Below are 22,174 nucleotides of genomic sequence, written 5' to 3' on the forward strand. Positions count from 1 at the left end.
ATCGGGGATTCCCCCTCTATAAATATGACGAATTCAACTCTTGTTTTCTTATCCGATTGCATCAGACAATTCCCTGACCATCCTGTGTACTGCTCTTTCTTTGCAAACAAGGGATGTATCTACCTGACACCCAGCCTTGGGTGTGATTGCCAATTTGAACATGTTCCAATTCCCTCTGTCCGGATCTCCATATCCGCTTACTGGGAAGTGCCCCATGTATTTCTTCCCTCCCTTAGAGGGTGCCTCGACTGTGGATTAGGACCGACCTGTTCCAGGGTCCTATGGTCTGTTGCCACTATGATATTGTGGTGTCTTGTACATTCCATCCTTGAAGAGTCCCAGAATGCTAATATCTTCTACACTGACGGTTCTAAAATGATACACAAGACGGAATACGCTTTTACGTCTCCTACTCCTATTGGAACACAATTTACTGCTGTGATCATGTAGTGTGTTCATAGCAGAGATGCTAGCCATTAGCTGGGCCCTGTTTTTTTTTCCAACACTCAGGCCTCCCTCCACAGTGTTTTAATGTGTGCCAACTCAGCGAGTAGCCTGCAGGCTATAAACTGATGCTATTCTCATCACTTTTTGGTCTCTGCTGTCTATGACCTTCTCTTTGCCCTTGACCGTCCCACCTGCTCTGTTGTCTCTCTCTGGTCCCAAGTCATGTGGGCATCCCAGGTAATGAACTGGCTGACTGTTTGGCTAGAGAGACAGATGCTTACCCCCTTCCCTTTCAATATTCCCAGTGCAGATATGTGGTTACATGGGAGATCTCTCTTTGCCCAAAAGTGGAATGACTTATGGTGCACTATTGTCTCAGTAATAAACTCCACACATCCAAGGAAACTAGTGCAGTTTGGCCCTCTTCCTTACGCTTCCCATGGAAGGAGTTCACTGTCATATACCATCTATGCATCGGTTATACTAGGCTGACTCATTGTTTTCTCTTGTGTAATGAACCACTCCCACAGTGTGGTTGTGGGGCCACACTGACAGTATCCCATGTATTGGTGGAATGTCCCCCTCTTTTGGCCCTTCATATACGTATAGCCTTCCAGATTCCTTGTCTTTAATATTGGCAGATAATTCATGGTTGAACTGGTTATCAGTTTCCTTCATGGAATGGTCTTTATTTTCTGTTATAAGGTTTTGTTTTATTCCTGGAGCAGGAGCAGGAGTAGGAGTGTTGTGGTTGGGGCCTCTCTTCGTGTTTTTGGGGTTGGGACCCATGGCCACTACCCTTTGCAAAGACTGTTCTTTTATCCCTCTGTTTTTCCAGTTTTTAGATTTGGTCTACCCTTTTATGCCTTTGTACTGTGTGTGTTTTTAGCTTCCTCACTTTTAGCACCCACTTTTAGCAGGCGCCTTTGTCTTATGCAAGTAACTCTTGAATTTTGTCACTAATGACTTCGTTGTTTAGTCTCATAACCCACCTCAATCAATCTGGTTTCATATTCCATTTTACCACAGCATTTTGGTACATTTAAGTAACATACTTGTAATCAACGAAGGGTAGTAAAAAAGCTGCAAACACTCATGTCTTCACTTCTACCAGACATATTGTTGTCTGCATGATTGTTACCTTAGTGTGGCAAGTAACCATAGTGGTTGGTGTAGGTGAAATAAACATGTAAGGAACATGGGATTGGGAAAGGGAGGTACAGTAAGGGGGAGTGGGTTTCAAAAGATCATACCAGTTGGGAGCATGGTGAGGTTAACTGGCACTCACACTAGGAGGCTTAGTGGTGGTGTAATGGTATATTAGACGGCACTCTGGAAATAAAATACAGTGGGAAGGTGAACTGTCTGAAGTAAGGTGTAGAGAAAGGAAGATACGAGTGAGTTCGGTTGAAGCAGATAATTAAAAAAGTAGACAGGTTAGAAAGAATGGCAATAAGGAAGTATAGGACATTAAGACCATTGGATTGCAGTTATGAGGTATATATCATAAGAAGAGTCTCCACCTGCGAAATTGTGTGTGTTTAGGGGCAGAATCCAGATGACTCAGATAGTGAAGCAGCCATTGACAAAAACATTATGTTCCACAAATAATTGATCTAGTTTGACGTGGCCATACCTTAGAATGCTGTGCATTGATTGGTAGGGAAATCTATGGATGATGTGACTGTGTGCATATTGGCAGGAGATCTTAATTTTACTCCTACTTTGATTTCACCACAACTAGTGGACTTTTGTCAGTTCCATCGAAGAGGCTGTGCGCTGTGTTGTAACAGACGCAGTAGAGAAAATATGTTGGGAGTCTTGCCACATGTTGACGAGAGCTGCACCACCAAAGAGCAGCATGTTGCCTATGGAGAGGCCTGTCCGTAACTTCACAGCAGACATGGGTACAGTACTATTAAAGTCCATACCACTGGAGGTCTGTGTTAATAAAATCAGTGTTGTATAGTGTTCCAAGACCGTTGTAATATACAACAGATTTATATCTAACATTTCAGTACCAAAGTAGGTCATTAAGGACTGAGATCAAATACTTTAGTTCCACTTGGACAGTACGGACTGCACAAGATCCACAAAGAAGGTGTGCCTTTACACCCTGTAGTGAGCAGTATTGCAGCAGCCACATATGATTTTCTTAAAGTATTTGATGCCTTTACTGACGTTACCTTTACTGTAGGCAAGTGTCTGTACCATACAAGAAAGTGTAGTGATTTTTGTTAGCAGACTTCAGTCACTTAAGCTGGGAATCAATGACTGATTAGTCAGCTTTGTTGTTTTGTGTTTTACTAATGTGCCTTTGGTGGACTCATCGACAGCATGTTTGGGGCTTGATATTACAGTGTTGTTTGAACACAACCACTCCATGAGATGTACTCTGTGTTTAACAGTGAGGTTTTTAACAACCTGACAGTGTCACCATGTGGAGTCGTTTGTCTTCCTTGACGGCCCATCTTTTTAAGGAAGATTTTGAGGGGCAAGTTCTCGCCTCAGTTATTTTAAAACCAACAGCAACTTTGTGACATATTGACAACAATTTTATAGTGTGGCCTTACGGTTTGTACGGTTTCAGAGTTCCTTCAACATCTGAACTCCATACAAGAAAAAATAAACTTTACTACCGGGATTCAGAAAGATGGTTGCTTGCCATTTTTTGACATCTTGGTTTAACATAAGAGCAATGGCATACTTGGCAATTGGTGTTTAAAAAACCCTTTTATACAGACCTGTACTTACAGGCTAATGGTTGCCACCATCTGGTACAAATGATGGCCATTCTAAAGACCTTAATCCACCTAATGTGTACCATCTTGGATACAGATAATTTGCAAAAGGAGTAGGAACATATGCAGACTGTGCTCCTGAACAACAGATATTTGTCTTGGCAAGTACAGAAAGTGTTGCAGACATATGAACGACAGAGCAAGAGGATGAGGCCTTCAAAACTACTTTTTATCTACCATATACTGAAAATGTTTTGGTGAAAATAGACGTAATACTATAAAGACCTAAAGTTTAAAGATGATTTAGAGTTGCGCAAGGCAGGTGTTTACAGGATTTCATGTGAATGTGCAAGTCTTGCGCGGCTTATACAGGGCAAGCTACGTGCACTCTGCAGGATCACATTGTAGATCAGCAGCATACTTGCCTTCTGGAAGCCAAGAAGTACTGAACATTGCTTTTCCACTGGTCATTTGGTGAAATACAACGAACCAAAAATTGTGGCCCTATTTGTGAAACTTTTGGAGCTCCATCATAAATGAACCAGTAGAAATTCAATTGCTTGAGTCCCTTATCAATCGAGACAGTGGCTTCCAGTTAAATTCTACATGGAATCCTGTCATAAAAAAACATCATGCTCTTCATAGTTGGTGCTCTGCAATTTTATTGTATGAAGATATTAGATTTGATATTGATGTGGCAATCTCTCACCATGAAAGGTACGCAGTGCAGCACATCTACTTAGAACATAAATGCATGCCAGTGAGGCCTTAACTGCATGAGCTCAATGCATTTTTGTCAGTATTCACCTGAAGATGGCCAGAAGACTCTGCTCTGAAATATCATGGCAGCAAGTTGCAGACACTTGGCAGCTTTCCCAAAATATTATGGAACAATCTGTACACTGGGCAAGTTTTAAATTTAACACAGTAAAGTTCTTCCTGGTCAGGTTGGGGAGAGTAGTTTTGACCTGCAAAAGCATCAGCGAGACTTACAGAATGCTGGGAGGACTGATTGTCATGCGATATTCCCAGATCACTACGCCGTAGTGGTAGATAAGTTTCGGTATTGAATGTGACACAACAGTCATGTGGAGGTATTGCCAGCCATTGGTGGATTTGATGTAGACAGTTCTTATGAACCAGTGATTGCAGTGTTTTACATGCAGGAAAGTGACCTACACTGCAGATGTGGACCATGTAAAACAAACAGGTGAAAAGCTGTTGAGGTTCTGGGGTAATGTATGTGCTCGTTGTCCCTCTGGAACCTACAATCTACCCCCTGCGGGTTCGGGGGTAAGAATAGGCCCACGGTATTCCTGCCTGTCGTACGAGGCGACTAAAAGGAGTCTCAAACGTTTCGGCCTTTTGTGATGGTCCCCTCTTGGGTTTGACCTCCTTTTTTTTTTTCCAAATTTCTGTTGTTAGTGCGTGCCATTTGGGGAAGGACACCTTACGTGGTGTTTTTCTATTGGTCCATCATGCTCCACCATCTTGCATGTTACCTATTGTCGTGTGGGGGGGGGGGGGGGGGGGGACTACGCCCAACATCTTCTGGGTTGTCTCCTTCTTGCCTTGTGCGCACTCTTCTTCTTAGTGCCTACGACAACTGTGGACCCTTTCAACACCTAAAATCCAGCACGGTAGCCAGTCCGTTGTGGTGGGGTCGTCATGTACCCTCTTGGTGGTAGCCCCCTGACCACGCTGGGATCGCACTACAGATGCCAGAGCTGTTTCCTCCCCATGCATGCCAAGGAGTATGTGCCCATCTCGTCTGGGGCACGGGGACTCCAGGCAACGGGATATCGGCCAGGTACCCGTTGCTTTGGCTGGGTGGCGCCCTTGGGGAGAGCCCTCGTTCGGAGTAGGTGGCATCTGGGCGGATGTGGCGCAATGAAGCGCAATAAATCACACCAAGCTGGTGGTCGCACGGCCACCAGCGTCTCTAAGCGTGGTAGAGTCGATTTTGATGCTGCACAATATGACCCTCAGTCGTTCCCCTCGTTGGCTGCGCCATGGGAGGGACGCCGATCTAGTGCTAAGCGGGAGCCTTACGTACCTCAATACCTTGTCTGCAGCAGGACTGATGGTGACTCCTTTCTTATGACAAAGCCTCTGTTTTTCGTGGAACACCTGGAGGATAAGTTTGGGGAACTGGCAGGGTTGTCTAAAATGAGGAATGGGTCCATCCTCCTCAAGACGTCCTCCCCAGCCCAGTCACGAGCGTTGCTCTTGTGCGATAAGCTGGGTGACGTCCCTGTTACCGTCACTCCCCACAGTAGCTTAAATATGGTCCAGGGGATTATTTACCATCGTGACCTCTTGTTACAATCCGATGACGAGCTGAGAGCCGACTTGGAACAACGTGGCGTACGTTTTGTCGGTCGTGTACATAGAGGGCCCAAGGCTAACAGGGTGGCCACCGGTGCCTTTATCTTGGCCTTCGAGGGTGATGTCTTGCCCGAGAAGGTCAAGGTGATGGTTTACCGTTGCGACGTGAAGCCATACGTCCCTCCCCCGATGCGGTGCTTCCCGTGCTGGAAGTTTGGGCATATGTCCTCTCGTTGCCCATCCAGCGCTACATGTCGAGATTGCGGACGCCCCTCTCATCCCGATTCTCCATGTGCGCCTCCGCCTGTATGTGTCAACTGTGGGGAGCACCACTCTCCATGCTCGCCGGATTGCCCCGTTCTTCATAAGGAGTGGAAGATCATGGAATTTAAGACCCTGGACCGGCTTACTTATCGAGAGGCAAAACTGAAATATGAAAGGTTGTATCCTGCTTCCATTCGACCATCTTATGCTGCAGCCACGTTATCGTCGCCCACGCGAGCGACGGTTGTCGCCTCATCTGTGCCGCCTTCAGTGGGCCCTCGGGGCCGTGTATCTCTGTCTGCCCCCCTCGTGCCTGGGGGCAAGCCTTCCTCTGTTGCCCCCTTAGCAGTTGGGGGCAAACCCTCTTCTGTCGCTCCCCCCACGCATAGTTCGGGAGTGACATCTGCTCCACAACCGGGAGGCTCGATTCCTCCCCCTCCTTCTCCGCCGGCGTTGCCTCAGCCGGTTCCTCTCTCGCGGAAGGGGTCTCTCGGGGCTCTCCCTTCCTCCGTTTCTTCTCCTTCTCACCAGATGTCAGCCAGTGGCTGAAGGTTCCGCCACCTGCTGGTCGTAGGGCTTCTGCGTCGTCGTCAGCCTCCGACGCTCCTTCAGAGAAGCTCTCCCAGCCCTCTCACCCTAAGGGCCGACGTGAGAAGAAGGAACGGCATGTGTCCAAGAAAAAGGACGTTCCGGCGGTTTCAGCACTGCCTGCTGTACCTAGTCCTGGCTCCGGGGATGAGGTGGAGATCCTCGCCTCTGCCGCGGATCTCGCCCTCACGGAACCCTTGGGGGCCTCTCCTATGGACTCAGCTGACTCTCCCCCGGTGGCGGCAGTTGGCTCTGAGGCGCTGTCTGCCTCTTAGTCGCATTCACGCCCTCCCGGTCCCTTCCTGCTTCCATTCTCCAGTGGAACTGCGGTGGTTATTTCCGCCACCTGCCTGAGCTCCGGATGCTTCTGAGTGATTCCCCTGTTCTCTGCATTGCTCTGCAGGAAACTTGGTTTCCTGCACTGCGGACCCCCGCCCTTCGCGGTTATCGGGGATACTATAAGAACCGTGCTGCCTGTCAACGAGCGTCAGGTGCGGTTTGCCTCTTTGTTCACCACTCTGTCTGTAGTTCGCCAGTACCCCTTCAGACGCCTTTAGAGGCAGTTGCTGCCAGGGTTGAGCTCTCGCCGGCTATTACTGTTTGCTCTGTGTACATTCCTCCGGATGGGGAGCTCCCCCGACATGTCTTGGCTGCGCTGCTGGCTCAACTCCCGCCACCATTGCTGCTTCTGGGCGATTTCAATGCCCACAACCCTCTATGGGGTGGGACTGTCTCTGATGACCGCGGTCGGGCCGTGGAGCATTTGTTGGCTCAGCTCGACCTTAGCCTCTTGAACACCGGTGCTCCCACGCATTTCAGTGTTGCCCATGGCTCGTTCTCGGCCATCGATCTCTCTCTTTGCAGCCCCGGACTTGTCCCATCCCTCCACTGGAGGGTGCACCCTGACCTGTGCGGTAGTGACCATTTTCCCATCTATTTGTCACTACCCTAGAGTCGTTCTTCTGGGCGCCTGCCCCGCTGGGCTCTCCACAGGGCAGACTGGCCGGCTTTTACTGCTGCTGCTGCCATTGAGTCTCCCCCACAGGGTGACATTGACGAGGTGGCCCGTGTTTTAACCACATCCATCATTTCAGCGGCCGAGGCTGCCATCCCCCGATCTTCTGGCCTCCCTCGGAGGAAGGCTGTACCCTGGTGGTCGCCGGAGATTGCTGAGGCTATTCGCGACCGTCGGCGGGCTCTCCAGCGTCATAGGCGGCACCCGTCTCTCGAGACCCTCATCGCCTTTAAGAGGCTCCGTGCCTTGGCCCGTCGTCTTATTGCACGGCGTAAGCAGGAGTGCTGGGAGAGGTATGTTTCATCCTTGGGCTCCCATGTCTCCCCCTCACTCGTGTGGTCCCGGATCCGGCGGATTTATGGATACCAGACCCCTATGGGTGTCCCTGGGCTCTCCTTGGCTGGCGCTGTCTGCACGGACGCTGCCGCCATTGCTGAACGGCTTGCCGCGCACTTTGCTCAGAGCTCTGCGACTGCATCCTATCCCCCCGCCTTTCGCTCTCTAAAGGAACGAGCCGAGCGGACGCCGTTCTCATTCCACACGCGTCGTTCTGAAACATACAATGCTCCTTTCAGCGAGAGGGAATTCCTCGCTGCCCTCGCCGATTGCCCTGATACAGCACCAGGCCCAGACTGCATCCACGCGCAGATGCTGAAGCATCTCTCCAGGGACTGCCAGAGACACGTTCTCGCGATATTTAATCGCATTTGGAGCGAAGGCGTGTTCCCGTCGCAATGGCGAGAGGGTGTTATTGTCCCCATCTTGAAGCCCGGTGCGGACCCACTGGCGGTGGACAGCTATCGTCCCATTACCCTCACCAACGTTTTGTGCAAATTGCTCGAACGTATGGTGGGGCGGCGTTTGTGTTGGGTCCTTGAGTCGCGCGGTCTCCTCGCTCCATCCCAGGGTGGCTTCCGTCGGGGCCGGTCTGCCACGGACAATTTGGTGCGGCTGGAATCTGCTATTCGTATGGCCTTTGCCCGACGTCAGCATCTCGTTGCTGTATTTTTCGATCTGCGGAAGGCGTATGACACCACATGGAGGCATCACATCCTCGCCACGTTGTATGAGTGGGGTCTTCATGGTCGGCTCCCGGCTTTTCTTCAAACCTTTCTATTGCACCGCTCTTTCCGGGTGCAAGTCGGTGCCGCCTCTAGTTCTTCTTATACACAGGAAAATGGGGTCCCGCAGGGCTCGGTGTTGAGTGTGTCCTTATTTCTAGTGGCCATTAATGGTCTGGCTGCAGCCGTGGGGTCGTCGGTGTCTCCTTCTTTGTATGCCGACGACTTCTGCATCTCATTTAGCTCCACGACTACGGGAGTCGCCGAACGCAGGCTACAGGTAGCCGTTCGGAAGGCAGCATCATGGGCTCTGACTCACGGTTTTCAGTTCTCTGCAGCCAAGACACGAGTTATGCACTTCTGCAGGCGTCGGACGGTCCACCCTCATCCTGAACTTTACCTCGACGGCCACCTGCTTGACGTGGTGGACACTTGCCGCTTCTTGGGACTCGTGTTTGATGCCCGGCTCACATGGGTTCCTCATGTTACTCAGCTGAAGCAAAAATGCTGGCGGCACCTCAACGCCCTCCGCTGCCTTAGCCACACGTCTTGGGGTGCGGATCGCTGCACGCTGCTGCGATTGTACAGAGCCCTTGTGCAGTCTCGGCTTGATTATGGGAGCCTGGCCTATGGGTCTGCATCACCCTCAGTGTTGAAGTTGTTAGACCCCATACACCACTGTGGGGTCCGGCTTGCAACTGGCGCTTTTCGTACGAGCCCCGTGGATAGTCTCCTGGTGGAGGCCGGGGTTCCCCCGCTGCGGATTCGCCGCCATCGACTGCTCGCCGACTATGCTGTCCACGTGCATTGCTCGCCAGGCCATCCCAATCGTCGCCTGCTTTTCCCTGCCATGGTCCTCCATCTGCCCGAACGGCGACCTAGGTCTGGGCTTTCCGTCGCTGTCCGCGTTCAGTCCCTGCTGTCGGAATTGGGTTCATTCCCTCTTCCGCCTCCCTTCCGGGTCCGTGCACCTACGCCTCCCTGGTGTTTGTCCCGGCCGGCCGTCCGTCCGTCTGGACTTGGCACAGGGACCCAAGGACTCGGTTCCGCCTGTGGCCCTCCATCGCCGTTTTCTTGCGCTCCTCGCCTCATTTTCGGACTGTGAGACTGTCTACATTGATGGTTCCCTGGTTGATGGTCGCACTGCCTGCTCTTTTGCTCATGCTGCCCATGTTGAGCAGCGCTCCTTGCCAGCTGGCTGCAGTATTTTTACTGCAGAGCTGGTGGCCATATTGCGCGCTCTTGAGCATATGCGTTTCTGCTCAGGTAGGTCCATTGTGATCTGCAGTGACTCCCTGAGCAGCCTTCAGGCCATCGACCGCTGCTATCCCTCCTCTCCTCTGGTGTCCTCCATTCAGGAGTCTGTTTCCGCCATTGCCCGTTCTGGTCGTTCGGTGGTCTTGGTTTGGACGCCTGGTCATGTTGGCATCCCAGGGAACGAACGTGTGACAGGCTGGCCAAAGGGGCGATCGACGCCCCGGCTTTGGAGATCGGCCTTACGGCTCGCGACCAGCAGCTGGTGTTGCGCCGTAAACTGATTGGGATGTGGGCTGCTGAGTGGCGTGGCATGACAGCCCCGAATAAACTGCGGGCTGTCAAGGGGACGACCGATGTGTGGCGTTCCTCCCTGCGGGCTTCTCGCAGGGACTCGGTAGTCCTGTGTCGGCTGCGCATCGGCCATACATACCTGACGCACGGCCATCTGTTGCGTCAGGAGGATCCCCCCTTGTGTCGGTGTGGGTCCCAGCTGACGGTCGGCCACATTTTGCTGGAGTGTCCTCGACTGCGCACCCTCCGGCAATCTTTTAATCTCCCGGGCACTTTGGCTTTGGTTTTATCCAACGATGCCTCCATGGCTGACAATGTTTTACATTTTATCCGTAGTAGTCCTTTTTATGGTTTGATTTAGGGAGGTCCTGCGCCTTTCCCTTTCTGTGTCTTTTGTCCTTGTGTCTGTTGCTGTTCTGGTGTGCCGTCAGATGGTTGACTCTTTCCCTTTTTTTTTTTTTCTCGTGGTCAGTCAACCAGTCTCCGGCCATCCTCCTTTCTCCTGTTTCTTTCTGTCTGGTGTTCCTCTGTCCTGTTCTTGTGTGTCGTGTTTGTTGCTGCATTTGTGTTCTTTTAGCGCCTGGGGGGACGTCTCCTCCCCCTTTGGTTTTTACCTGCTCCGTAGATTTTCGGCTCGCCTGGTTTTGGAATGGGGGAATGATGACCTTCGCTGTTTAGTCCCCCTTAAACATCCCAACAACCACCACCACCACCTACAATCTGACCATCTGTGGGTGAGAGCGATGGGGCAGTCTCTCCATGAGGGGAAAAAATGTTCTCCAAATGAGAACACCATTTGCATCACAATAATTCAAAAAGTTTCAAGTGTAAAAGGAATTGCACATAAGAATGTGGGTGGTGTCTTGTAGCACAGTAGCAAGAGCAGTGTGCCATGTTATGCTCCAGCCAATAGTGTCATCATGCCACCTCTGACTGTAATGTCAAATACGGAATGTGCATTGTATTTTTCTGTAAGAGTGAATGTGACCCCAACCTGCTGTTTCCAGTTGCTGCTGTACGCTAAGGCTGGTGTTATTGGTCAGGAACAGAGCGCACAGTAGTGACAACCCAAAAATGTGCAGAACACGTCCCACACTTGCCCACTTGCTTACACACAACTCTGTTGCATATGTGGATGTGGGAAAGGGGGGAGCAGGATGGGGGAGGGGGAGTGAGTTTCAGTGTAATGGTCATTATAAAAATTGGTTCCACTTATATCGGTACTACTACTTTTTCTTCTGAACTTCATTTGTTTCAATTCTGTAATTTAAAGCCTCCTGTCACATCTTTTTATAGTAATGTCACCAGTTATTTTCAACTATGAAAAGTGAAGTTCGTCATATGTTGCTGTAAAATTATTTGTAATTATTATTTAATGTGTAATAGCTGTTTTGTTAAGTGACATTCTTCTTTTTCAGGAAAGTAATTTGCTGGCATCCATATTTGAAAAATTTGTTATTGCAATGGTTTTGTATTTTATCATTTCAATAATAAACTCATTAGCTCAGAGTTATCATAAACGACTGCATAAAAGAAGAAAACTTGGGAAACAAGCATCTGATTGACAGTGGTCACTCAATATAGCAATTTCTTATTGATGGGGTATGGTGTTATATGCAGTATCTCATTTCACGTATCTGCTGCCATACTGATGGAAGTGGTGTGTGTGTGTGTGTGTGTGTGTGTGTGTGTGTAGCAAATGAAACTTGACTTCAGCTTCCTCAATGTGTATAATTAGTCATTGTTAAGATCCAAGTAGATTGTTTTATTTTTCTGAGAATACAGTTCCTCATGTTGCACACAGACTCAACAGTTTCTTGACTAAATCCCATATTAAGGTGTACTTGCATAAATCGGAACACAGGTCCTTTGCATGAAGAAAGAGTGTAATGGAGTATTGGCTTTCATTTTGGTTTTTAAATAAAAAGCCAAATTTAACCTTTGTGTACCTATTCCATAGAATATTCATTTACATTGAATTTAAAGAAAATGTACTTCCCTTTAACATTCCATTATATAATAATTTTAAAACACTTTTGCAGTATTATTATACCTTTCTTTCCTTGGTATACAGTAACTTAAAGCCAAGTTATAGTTTTGTAGTATCTTAAATACTTTCCTCTTATTGGGTGAATAATTTTAGCTGTAAGATTTCGTAAGAGCTATAGAGACAACATTTCTTAATAGGACCAGAAACTGTGTAGATACATTGAGGACAAGAAGTGTCAAGCTCCATTTGTTATTTAGTAAAGATGGCCCTCAAAGTGAAATGATGGAATGTTATTTTGTTTATATTACCTAATTGAATTGTGGCTGAATTTTGACTGATCATACAAGTTCAAAACAGTCTCTCTTTGTGTGTTTGTATATGAATTCCGTATTTCGAATGCCATCAAATTTTCTGCCCAGGCTGTACTTGGTAATAATTCATGTTTTTTTTTTATACATATTCCAATTTGATTTTTCTCATTTTAGTTCTGTTTGATGTTAAATTTTAGCACATAAATTAAGGAACTTCTTGCACAAATTAGAGATTGCTTGAAATAAAAGGTTTATAGACTTTTTTGAAAAACTGAATGCTGCATTTTTGGCTGGTGACATTACCAGATTGGCTGTAATACTTGTTTCCTTAATGTTCTGGTTTTCCTTAAGTGTTGTACTGTATACTGCCATACTTGTAACCTTTTGCTCATTTATTATTCCAGTTTCATTGAGCCTGTTTATTGAAATTGGTAATTGCATTCACTATATTCTGCTCATTTATGTCATAGTAATGGGAGGTTGCAAATGTTAAGTGACACAAATTCGTGTAAATAACACTTTCCTTCTTGTGTAGTATGCTATTAACATTGATAAACTAGATAGAAAAAGGTGATAATTTGTGTTGATATTGCCTTAAAATCAGTCAGGCCTTCCAGATAAGCTTTGAATCGAGATTTGTTGGAGCTATTAAATTTATTTTGGTTCTGTGGTATAATGTAAGCAAGGAATGAGCGTAGAAAAATAATGTAAGTTATGATGAGTTACTTAGTCCTACTCCCAAAGATAAATATTACATACAAAACAGAGAAAATACAAATTATGGAATCGACGTATTATATTGTTTGATCTGTAGTTCCAACTGAATTTGCACCTCTGTTAGATTTCACCACATTTGTTTCTTATGTCTTTCCGTAGTATTTTAAGACAGAAAGTGCTCTTCAGAATTCAAAGATGTTCCCAGTATGTTTAAAGAATACACTTCTTTGTCTTTCCATGATTTTTATTTGTATTTACTTTTACTTACTTCTGTTTTGTAACTGTTAAGGTATTCTATGCACTAATTATTACAATACGCGTGACACAAACTAACAGAGAGCGATATTGTGTTCATACCTTTCATTATTATTACTCTGATTGTACATCGTTTCCATGCTGCAGGTCAAGAAAAATTTTTCAAAGAATTAACAATACAGTGAAGTCTGTTTAAGTTATTAAGTTAGTTGAAATTCTTTACTGTGCATCATGTTCTTATGTAATTGAAGAGATGTTCATAAAAATATTCTCACTGCATTATTCTTTGTTCATAATCATCATAAGAGATGAAAAGCGTTTTTGATTGTGTACTGGAATATTAAAAAATTTAAAACAGGAAGTCAGCGTGAAAGCTTGGGCAGAGAATTTGATACCTGGATGCATAAAATTTGAGAAATGTAGAAGAGATCTGTTTAAATTTAATTTTGAATTACCCTCTACCTCATTGAAAAATGTAATTGCATTTTGTCTTATTCAGTATGAGGATCATTTTGTGACTTTGTCCATTACTGAATGTTTGAGTCCTATGTCTGTATTGTTAATAGAAATATTTATTTTCCTCATTCCATTGTGATATGTGTTAATGGTATGTTTATTTAGGTATTGTTACAAATGCTGTGTTTGAAGCACTTCAGTTATTGTTAAACTGAAACCTGAGGCTTGTGCACATTAAATTTCACATTGAAATGAACCACATTACTGTTCTTTTTTTATTTTTTTGCCTTTTATGTCAGGGAACCTGTTGCAGCTTTTATATACATATATATGTACATTTTACAATGACCAAAGTTTTTATAATGTTCCATATTTCTACACTAACATTTTTAAATTCAAGGCTGAAAGAAAAATTGCTGATCTAAGAGCACTTCAGTGTAAAAAGTCTTTCAGACAAACTGTTTCTTAATATATGATAAAGAATTGTGCAATATTTTATACTATAAACCTTTGACCAGAATTCTCAGAAGTGCATCCAATTTTCCTCATTTCAAAGAGTTGTGTGATTTCTGTAAAATCTGTACAGGGAAGCCTTAAAGTTACCTGCTTCTTTTCTACAATGTATGTGGAATAAAAAATACTTCCGCCTATCAGTTTTCACTGTAGCCATAACCAGTAACTGTTACGAAGCAATTTAAATTTCCTTATGGCATACAGCAATGAAATATCTGTCATCTTAAAGTCTGCACCGATCAATTTTTATTTTTTTATATTACTGTTGTGGCTTTGGAGATTATACCATACTAAATGTAAATATGCCATAGCTGAATGAGAGTTTAAAAAACCCTGTGAACTCTCTCTTTCTGCCTAGTCGTAGCAACGCACAATCTTTACTTGTTTCTCGTAAATAGAAATGGTTCATTGTATTTTTTATAGTTTGAGTCAATCCCTAAATGGAAAAACACAATGGAAAAACTTGAAATTGGCATTTCCTGTGATGAAATTATTCTTGAGATATGTCTCTGAAATACTTTTCACTTTGTAATGGATTAGGTTGCATGCCACTTTTACTATAGTGTATCCTATCCGTAAGTTTTTAAAAATTAGTTGTATTGAATTGTATATTTAAAGTATGTTTTCACTGCTGTATGTTCTTACAATGAAATACAGAGATGCCAGGAGTGTTTTGACTCCCCCTTTCTTTTGTTTTGTGTTCTTCTATACCAATGTGATCTAAGATGATATTCAAACTGCACTTATATATAGTTCATGTATAAGACACATCCTGGAAAAAGCGAGTTACACGTTATTAAAAGTGATCTCACACACTGAGTGATACATGTATATAGAAACATACAACTTTACATGTATGCTTGACTCTTTTGTAAAGTTTTACCACTTTATGGTAAATTTAAAAAAAAAGACATTCGTCTAGAATTGGAATGCCAAAGGGGAATTGAAATGTATTGTTTCTTAAAGATAATGTATCATAAATTCGTCACTTCATGTGGAACATATGTACAGTTTTTGTAATGTTTTGTACATGTGTGAGGGTATGTAGCATTGCTACAGATAAATAAATGCAATGTTTTATTGTATAATTTGTTTTTTAAGTTTGTGATTACTGCAGGACACAACATAAATGTAAACAGATATTGCTTTCTGTAAATTTTGTGATCTCCTTTCACTTCAAACTGGTACTGTATGGCCCAAAAAAGTGTGGCATAGCATTTATAAAATAGTGTCTCCGACAATTTTAACAGTAACTTGACACATTAGAAACAATGATACGTACAGGTGAGCACACCACATTGACAAGTTCTTCCAGTTAATTTTTGTCATATAATTATAAACAGAGAAAGAATTGATGAGAGCAAAACATGGACCATTCTGCAGTCAGAAGCGTCTTGAAGGCATCTCTTCCAAGATGGCCACTCAGTAAGTGATGCCAGAAACCATTTCCAGAAAGTTAAGTGATTTAGACAACAAATTAAATACGTGTATTAGTGTATCGTTTAGTCTTGCCGTTAAAGGTTTGACTTCTCTTTGCGTATTTTTTCAGAAAACACGAAAAGATCGTAACTTCGCGAAGTCGCGCTTAGGTTTAAATTTTGTAAACTTGTTTGTTTCTTGTTTCATGGTAACAAATAAGTAAACTACCGTAAATAGCGTATAACTTCATTGTTTTAATACAGATTTCAGAAAAACAGCGTAACTTTATATCAGAAACTTGCTTATATACATTTGTTTATATGCCTAATTCTCGTAACGTTTTTGGAGAATCAAAGTTAAAGTATCTCATTTAATTGTCCTTTTTTTCATTCCATCGAGTGAAATATATAATAAATAGCGTATACCTTCATTGATTTAATACAGATCTCAGACAAACAGCGGAATTTTAAATCAGAAACTTGCTTATATACATTTGTGAATAGGCTTAATTCTTGTAACGTCTTTTTGATTTTCGGTAATTTAATTGATTTATTCTAGCTAAAGTATTATTTTTGCCATGAGTGAGAAGTGCCTGACTTGCCATAGAATTGTTAGTTCCGGGGTTTGGTGTGATGGATGCAGTAGTTTTTTTCACTGGGAGGGGGGGGGACTGCAGTGGCGTGGGTGTCGGGAAAGTGGGTCAGGCTCATCAGTGGTTATGTAGGATTCGCAGCAGAGATATGAAGATAGTCGAACAGGAGGGGAAAATTGCTGCCCTTCAGGCTGAGCTAGATCAGGCTAGGGAAGATCTGGACAGGTTAAGGAGGGAGAAGGGCAAAGAGAGGTGGGAAGTGGCAACAGGTAGCAGAAGGAACAGGCCTAGAACTAAGTCTGACAGTTTTGTGGTGAATGTCAAAAATAAGTTTGACCTGTTGCTTCAGTTAGAAACTGATGAGCCTCAAGCAGAAGTAGGTGTAGACAGGACACTAGAAACCTTCAATAGTAAATTGAAAAAGAATGTAGGAAAGTCATCGAAAAAGAAGAAAGTTTTGTTGCTAGGCAGTTCTCATGCCAGAGGTGTACGCCAACTTCTGCAGGAGGAATTAGGACCAGAATACCAGGTAACAAATTTTTTCAAACCAAGTGCTAGTCTGGATCAGGTGACTGAGGATTTAGTTTCACTCTGTAAAGGATTTACCAGGGAAGACACCGTGGTTATCGTGGGAGGGCCAGGGAACAGCATCGACAGAGATCCTGGGTACAGTATAGAGTGTGACCTGGTAAAGATCGCGTCGGCATCGAGACACACCAATGTTGAGTTTGTATCTGTCCTGAGACACCATGACCGGCTTCATTTGAACTCTTCTGCTGGGAGAGTTAATTTGGAGTTGAAATGGCTGCTTGGGTCGGGTGCGGGGGCTCATATTGGTGTGGTTCCTGTTGATTCTCTCGGTAAGTGGGACTATACCAGGCACGGCCTACATCTCAACAGGAAAGGGAAGGGGAAACTGGCTGGGGTAATAGCAGGAAATTTAAGGGGGTGAGGCACTGCCATGAATGGTAAAATACCAGTGGTTACAGGTGTTGGAGCTGCACCTTTTTTAGGATAGGTAAGATAGAAAGATGTCAAGTTCTACGAGAGGTCAGGATTGAAACAAATCTTCGGTTTAGGAAAGAAATTAAACAGCACAATTCTAGCACATTGGATCACCAATCACAGCTGTCAATTATAAATTTTCACCAGTCACCAGAAATTTTATCTCCACCAAGTTGTATCTCAGTCCTAGGTAATTGCATTGATGAATTAGTCACCCAACCCAGTTGACATAATCTGCCTCTCTGAACACCATGTGACCACTGGTATAGGAACTAGGCCTAAGCACAATGAGAAACTCAGACAGGAGAGTACTGCAAATGTTATAATAAGGAAAGGTTCTCATAAAAGTATAATTAAAAATAATGTAAGTATATTTCATCAAAATATTGGGAGTTTAAAGAATAAAATAGATGAGCTTCTGGTTTGTTTAGAAGATTTAGAAGCTGAGGATGAAATAGATATACTATTCCTGTCTGAGCATCACATTGTTACTGATATGGATAAGGTAAATGTAAGTGGATATAAGCTCTCTGCACATGTAATGAGAGAAAATATGGAGAAAGGAGGAGTTGCCATATATGTCAAAAGTTATCATTGTGCAAAAAGTATAGAAACAAAAAAGTTTTGTGTAGAGAAACATATAGAAGCATGTGCCTATGAGCTTAAATTAAATAAAGGCACAGTTATAATTGTAACTGTATATAGGTCCCCATCAGGAAATTTTCATCTATTTCTGAAAAATTTGGACTCCTTGTTGTGCTATCTGTCAGACAGGGGGAAGCAAATTATTATTTGTGGGGACTTCAATGTAGATTCTCTGAAAGAGGGTAATAGGAAAAATGACCTTGAAGTATTACTCGGTTCTTTCAATTTGACACCCGTTATTGATTTTCCTACTCGGGTGGTAAAGGATAGCAACTCACTGATAGATAATTTCTTTATAGACCAAGATAAGTTTAACCAGATAAATGCTCAGCCCGTTGAGAATGGTCTTTCTGATCATGGTGCACAGCTAGTTACAATATATGACATAGCTCCATTCAGCAATACTAAACAGTCCTCCAAAGTAGTACGTTCAGTCAACGATTTAACAATTGCAAATTTCAGGGAAAGCCTACAGCAGTTAGACTGGGATGAGGTGTACCGTGAACCTGACGCCAATTTAAAATATAATTTATTTCATGACATTTTTGTAAATGCATTTGAAAACTGCTTCCCCAAGAAAATAGTTAAATATACTCGTAAGAAACCTTCTAACAAACCATGGCTTACTAAGGGTATAAAAATATCTTGTAACCGGAAAAGGGAAATGTATCTGACAGCAAGAAAGAGTAGTGACCCAGAAACTATCAAACATTATAAAAACTACTGTGTTATATTAAGAAAAGTTATTAAAAAATCCAGAAGTATGTGTATCATGTCGAAATCAGAAACTCTGATAATAAAATTAAAACAATTTGGAATATTATTAAAAGAGAAACGGGTCAACCAAGAGCACAGGAAGACAGTATTACCATTAAATTGAATGAAAACTTTACGAACAAAAAATCAGAAGTTGAAAATATTTTTAATAATCATTTTCTAAATGTTGTAGATATAGTAGGATCCAGGTGTTCATTAGAAGATGCTAGGCTGTTAATGGAAGAGGCCATACCTACGCAATTTGATACAATTGAAATCTCGCCCACTTCTCCCTCTGAAATTAGGAAAATAATAAACTTGCTTAAAAGCAAAAACTCACATGGAATTGATGGCATTTCCAGCAAAATACTAAAAGCTTGTTCTCAACAGATAAGTAAGATTCTCAGCCACCTGTGTAATAGCTCTCTGGAACAGGGCATTTTCCGTGATAGACTGAAATATGCTATTGTTATACCTTTGCATAAAAAGGGAGATAGATCTGATGTCAACAATTACCGTCCAATCTCCCTTCTAACAGCTTTATCCAAAATTTTTGAGAAAGTAATCTATTCAAGAGTAGCTTCACATATCTGTAAAAATGAAGTACTAACAAAATGTCAGTTTGGTTTCCAGAAAGGTTTTTCAACAGAAAATGCCATATATGCTTTCACCAATCAAATTTTGAATGATCTGAATAACCGAACACCACCCATTGGGATTTTTTGTGATCTCTCAAAGGTTTTTGATTGTGTAAATCATGAAATTCTGCTAGACAAGCTCAAGTATTGTGGCATGAGTTGGACAGTGCACAAATGGTTTAATTCGTACCTAACTGGAAGAGTGCAGAAAGTTGAAATAAGTAGTTCTCATAATATGCAAAGATCAGCACATTCCTCAAACTGGGGAACTATCAAGAATGGGGTTCCACAAGGGTCAGTCTTGGGTCCTTTGTTGTTCTTAATATATATTAATGACTTGCCATTCTATATTCATGAAGAGGCAAAGTTAGTTCTTTTTGCTGATGATACAAGTATAGTAATCACACCTGACAAACAAGAATTAACTGATGAAATTGTCAATACTGTCTTTCAGAAAATTACTAAGTTGTTCCTTGTAAATGGACTCTCACTGAATTTTGATAAGACACAGTACATACAGTTCCGTACAGTGAATGGTATGACGCCATTAATAAATATAGACCTTAATCAGAAGCATATAGCTAAGGTAGAATATTCCAAATTTTTAGGTGTGTCCATTGATGAGCGATTAAATTGGAAGAAACACATTGATGATCTGCTGAAACGTTTGAGTTCAGCTACTTACGCAATAAGGGTCATTGCGAATTTTGGTGATAAACATCTTAGTAAATTAGCTTACTACGCCTATTTTCACTCATTGCTTTCATATGACATCATATTTTGGGGTAATTCATCACTGAGGAATAAAGTATTTATTGCACAAAAGCGTGTAATCAGAATACCCAAGATCATCCTGCAGACATTTATTTAAGGATCTAGGGAGCTTCTCAGTACATATACTCTCTTATGAAATTTGTTATTAACAACCAAACCCAACTCAAAAGAAATAGCAGTGTGCATAACTACAATACTAGGAGGAAGGATGAGCTTCACTATTCAAGATTAAATCTAACTTTGGCACAGAAAGGGGTGAATTATACTGGTCATTTACCAAATAGTATCAAAAGTCTGACAGATAAACAACAAGAATTTAAGAAGAAATTAAAAGAATTTCTGAATGACAACTCCTTCTACTCAATAGAGGAATTTTTAGATATAAATTAAGAAAAAACAAAAAAATATTAAAAAAAAAAAAAACACAAAAAAATAAAGTCGTTGTATTAACTTAAGTATGTTGTTAAATTAACTTAATTATGTCATGTATTGGAAAATTTGACTCGTTCCACATCATTACGAAATATCGTATTCATGATCCATGGAACTAGTATTAATCTAATCTAATCTAATCTAATCTAATCTGCAGTTAGGTAGCTGTAGCTGAGCCAAGATAGCACAGTGGTTAAAGTACAAGACTGGCATTTGGAAGGAACTGTGTTCAAATCACTATCCAGGCATTCTTATGTAGGTTTATTGTAATTCTCATGAACTAGTTAAGACAAGTAACAGGATAGTTCCTTAAAAAAAGGATGGGCCTATTTCACATCCTATCCTTGTTCCATCTCTCCTTGTGCTCAGTCTTAACAATGTAATGATTGATCGAACATTATACCCTAATCATTCTGGTTGGCTTAAATCTGCACAAGAGAACACTGCTTGTTGAGAGAGCAGCACTGCAAAAGAAAACCAATATCCTGCAGAGAAGGTATCAATAAAATATACATACATTGTGAGGCGCGCGCACACACACAAATTTGTGGCATACGTATCAGTCATGGAGACAAGTTAATAAGTACAATACTCTGAGTATTTGGTGTTATCTACCCACTATGTGGCATATTGAAACTTAAAGAGTAATAACATAAAATAAATTGACAGATTGGGTTTCAAGCTAAGTGGACTCAGTTAGTGAAGGTGAATTACCTATTGCATAACAATTTATTGTGCAATGCTATTAATGGAAAATTATATTTTGAAAGAGGACACAAATGTTCCAAGTGCTTACAAGTTTTCCTTTTTTTCTGGAAATCAGCAAATGAAATTTTGTGAGGAATAATAACAGTGTTCAACTATGGTTGAGTCACAACACTAATAATTTGAAAAAAATAATATTATACTAGCTGTAAATGCTATTAAAAAATCAGTCTTACCATAATCGTCAGTCATTTCACATCTACTGCTGGATAAAGCAGCTCTCTGACTTCTCTATTCATTTACTGTCTTCAGTTACAGGCACCCATGCCATTTCTATATCTAATGATCTTCCCTTGTGATTGTCTAGTTCTTCTCTTGTATTTTAGAATGCAGCAGAGAACTTTCTGAGTCACTTGCGATCTATTCATTTGGCTGTCTCTCCCACTTACCTTCATTTCATTTACATGGAAGTTATAATTACATACTCCACTCTAGTCTGTTTCATGATATATATGTTTATTTTCATATTTCACCCCTCAGGTAGGTCTCCATTGCTTTCTGCACCACAATCAGTTCTTGGATGGTTTTTGCATCAATAAATCTACATCTTTGTTCTAAGTCAAAACTAATAATACATCCTGATTACAAACTCAATTTCAAATGAGTTGGAAGCTTAGTTTTTAAAATTATATTTTACTAAAAGCACTCGAGGCTATTTATCATCTTGTTTCTTTTGCTATGTGTCCACTCATAGTAGTCAGTAGCTGACTCACTAATAAATATTATTAGCAACTCTTTTTCCAGAACCACAAAATTTACTAAATAATTCCTGGGTTCTAAGCTTTATTGGGCTCTGAGAAAACAACACACTTAAAACATATTTCATTAAACAGAACATTTATGCAAAAGTTGTGGATACTCACCACCAACTTAGAAGAATAATGAGTAACTGAATGAAACTGGAGCATGACATA

The 22,174-nt window shown here is 42.5% G+C and overlaps 1 protein-coding gene across 2 annotated transcripts in view; it reads left to right on the top strand.

The window, feature by feature from the left end:
• LOC124711378 (vacuole membrane protein 1) overlaps window positions 1-15,319 on the top strand; it is a 109,112-nt gene extending 93,793 nt beyond the window's left edge. For both annotated transcript variants that reach the window (XM_047241430.1, XM_047241431.1), the window contains one exon: window positions 11,411-15,319. In XM_047241430.1, coding sequence (XP_047097386.1) covers window positions 11,411-11,557 — 147 coding nt within the window. In that variant the 3' untranslated portion in view covers window positions 11,558-15,319. The remainder of the gene's footprint in view (window positions 1-11,410) is intronic.
• Window positions 15,320-22,174: the final 6,855 nt, after the last annotated feature.

Source organism: Schistocerca piceifrons, chromosome 8, assembly GCF_021461385.2.
Source record: "Schistocerca piceifrons isolate TAMUIC-IGC-003096 chromosome 8, iqSchPice1.1, whole genome shotgun sequence".
NCBI classification, from domain to species: domain Eukaryota; kingdom Metazoa; phylum Arthropoda; class Insecta; order Orthoptera; family Acrididae; genus Schistocerca; species Schistocerca piceifrons.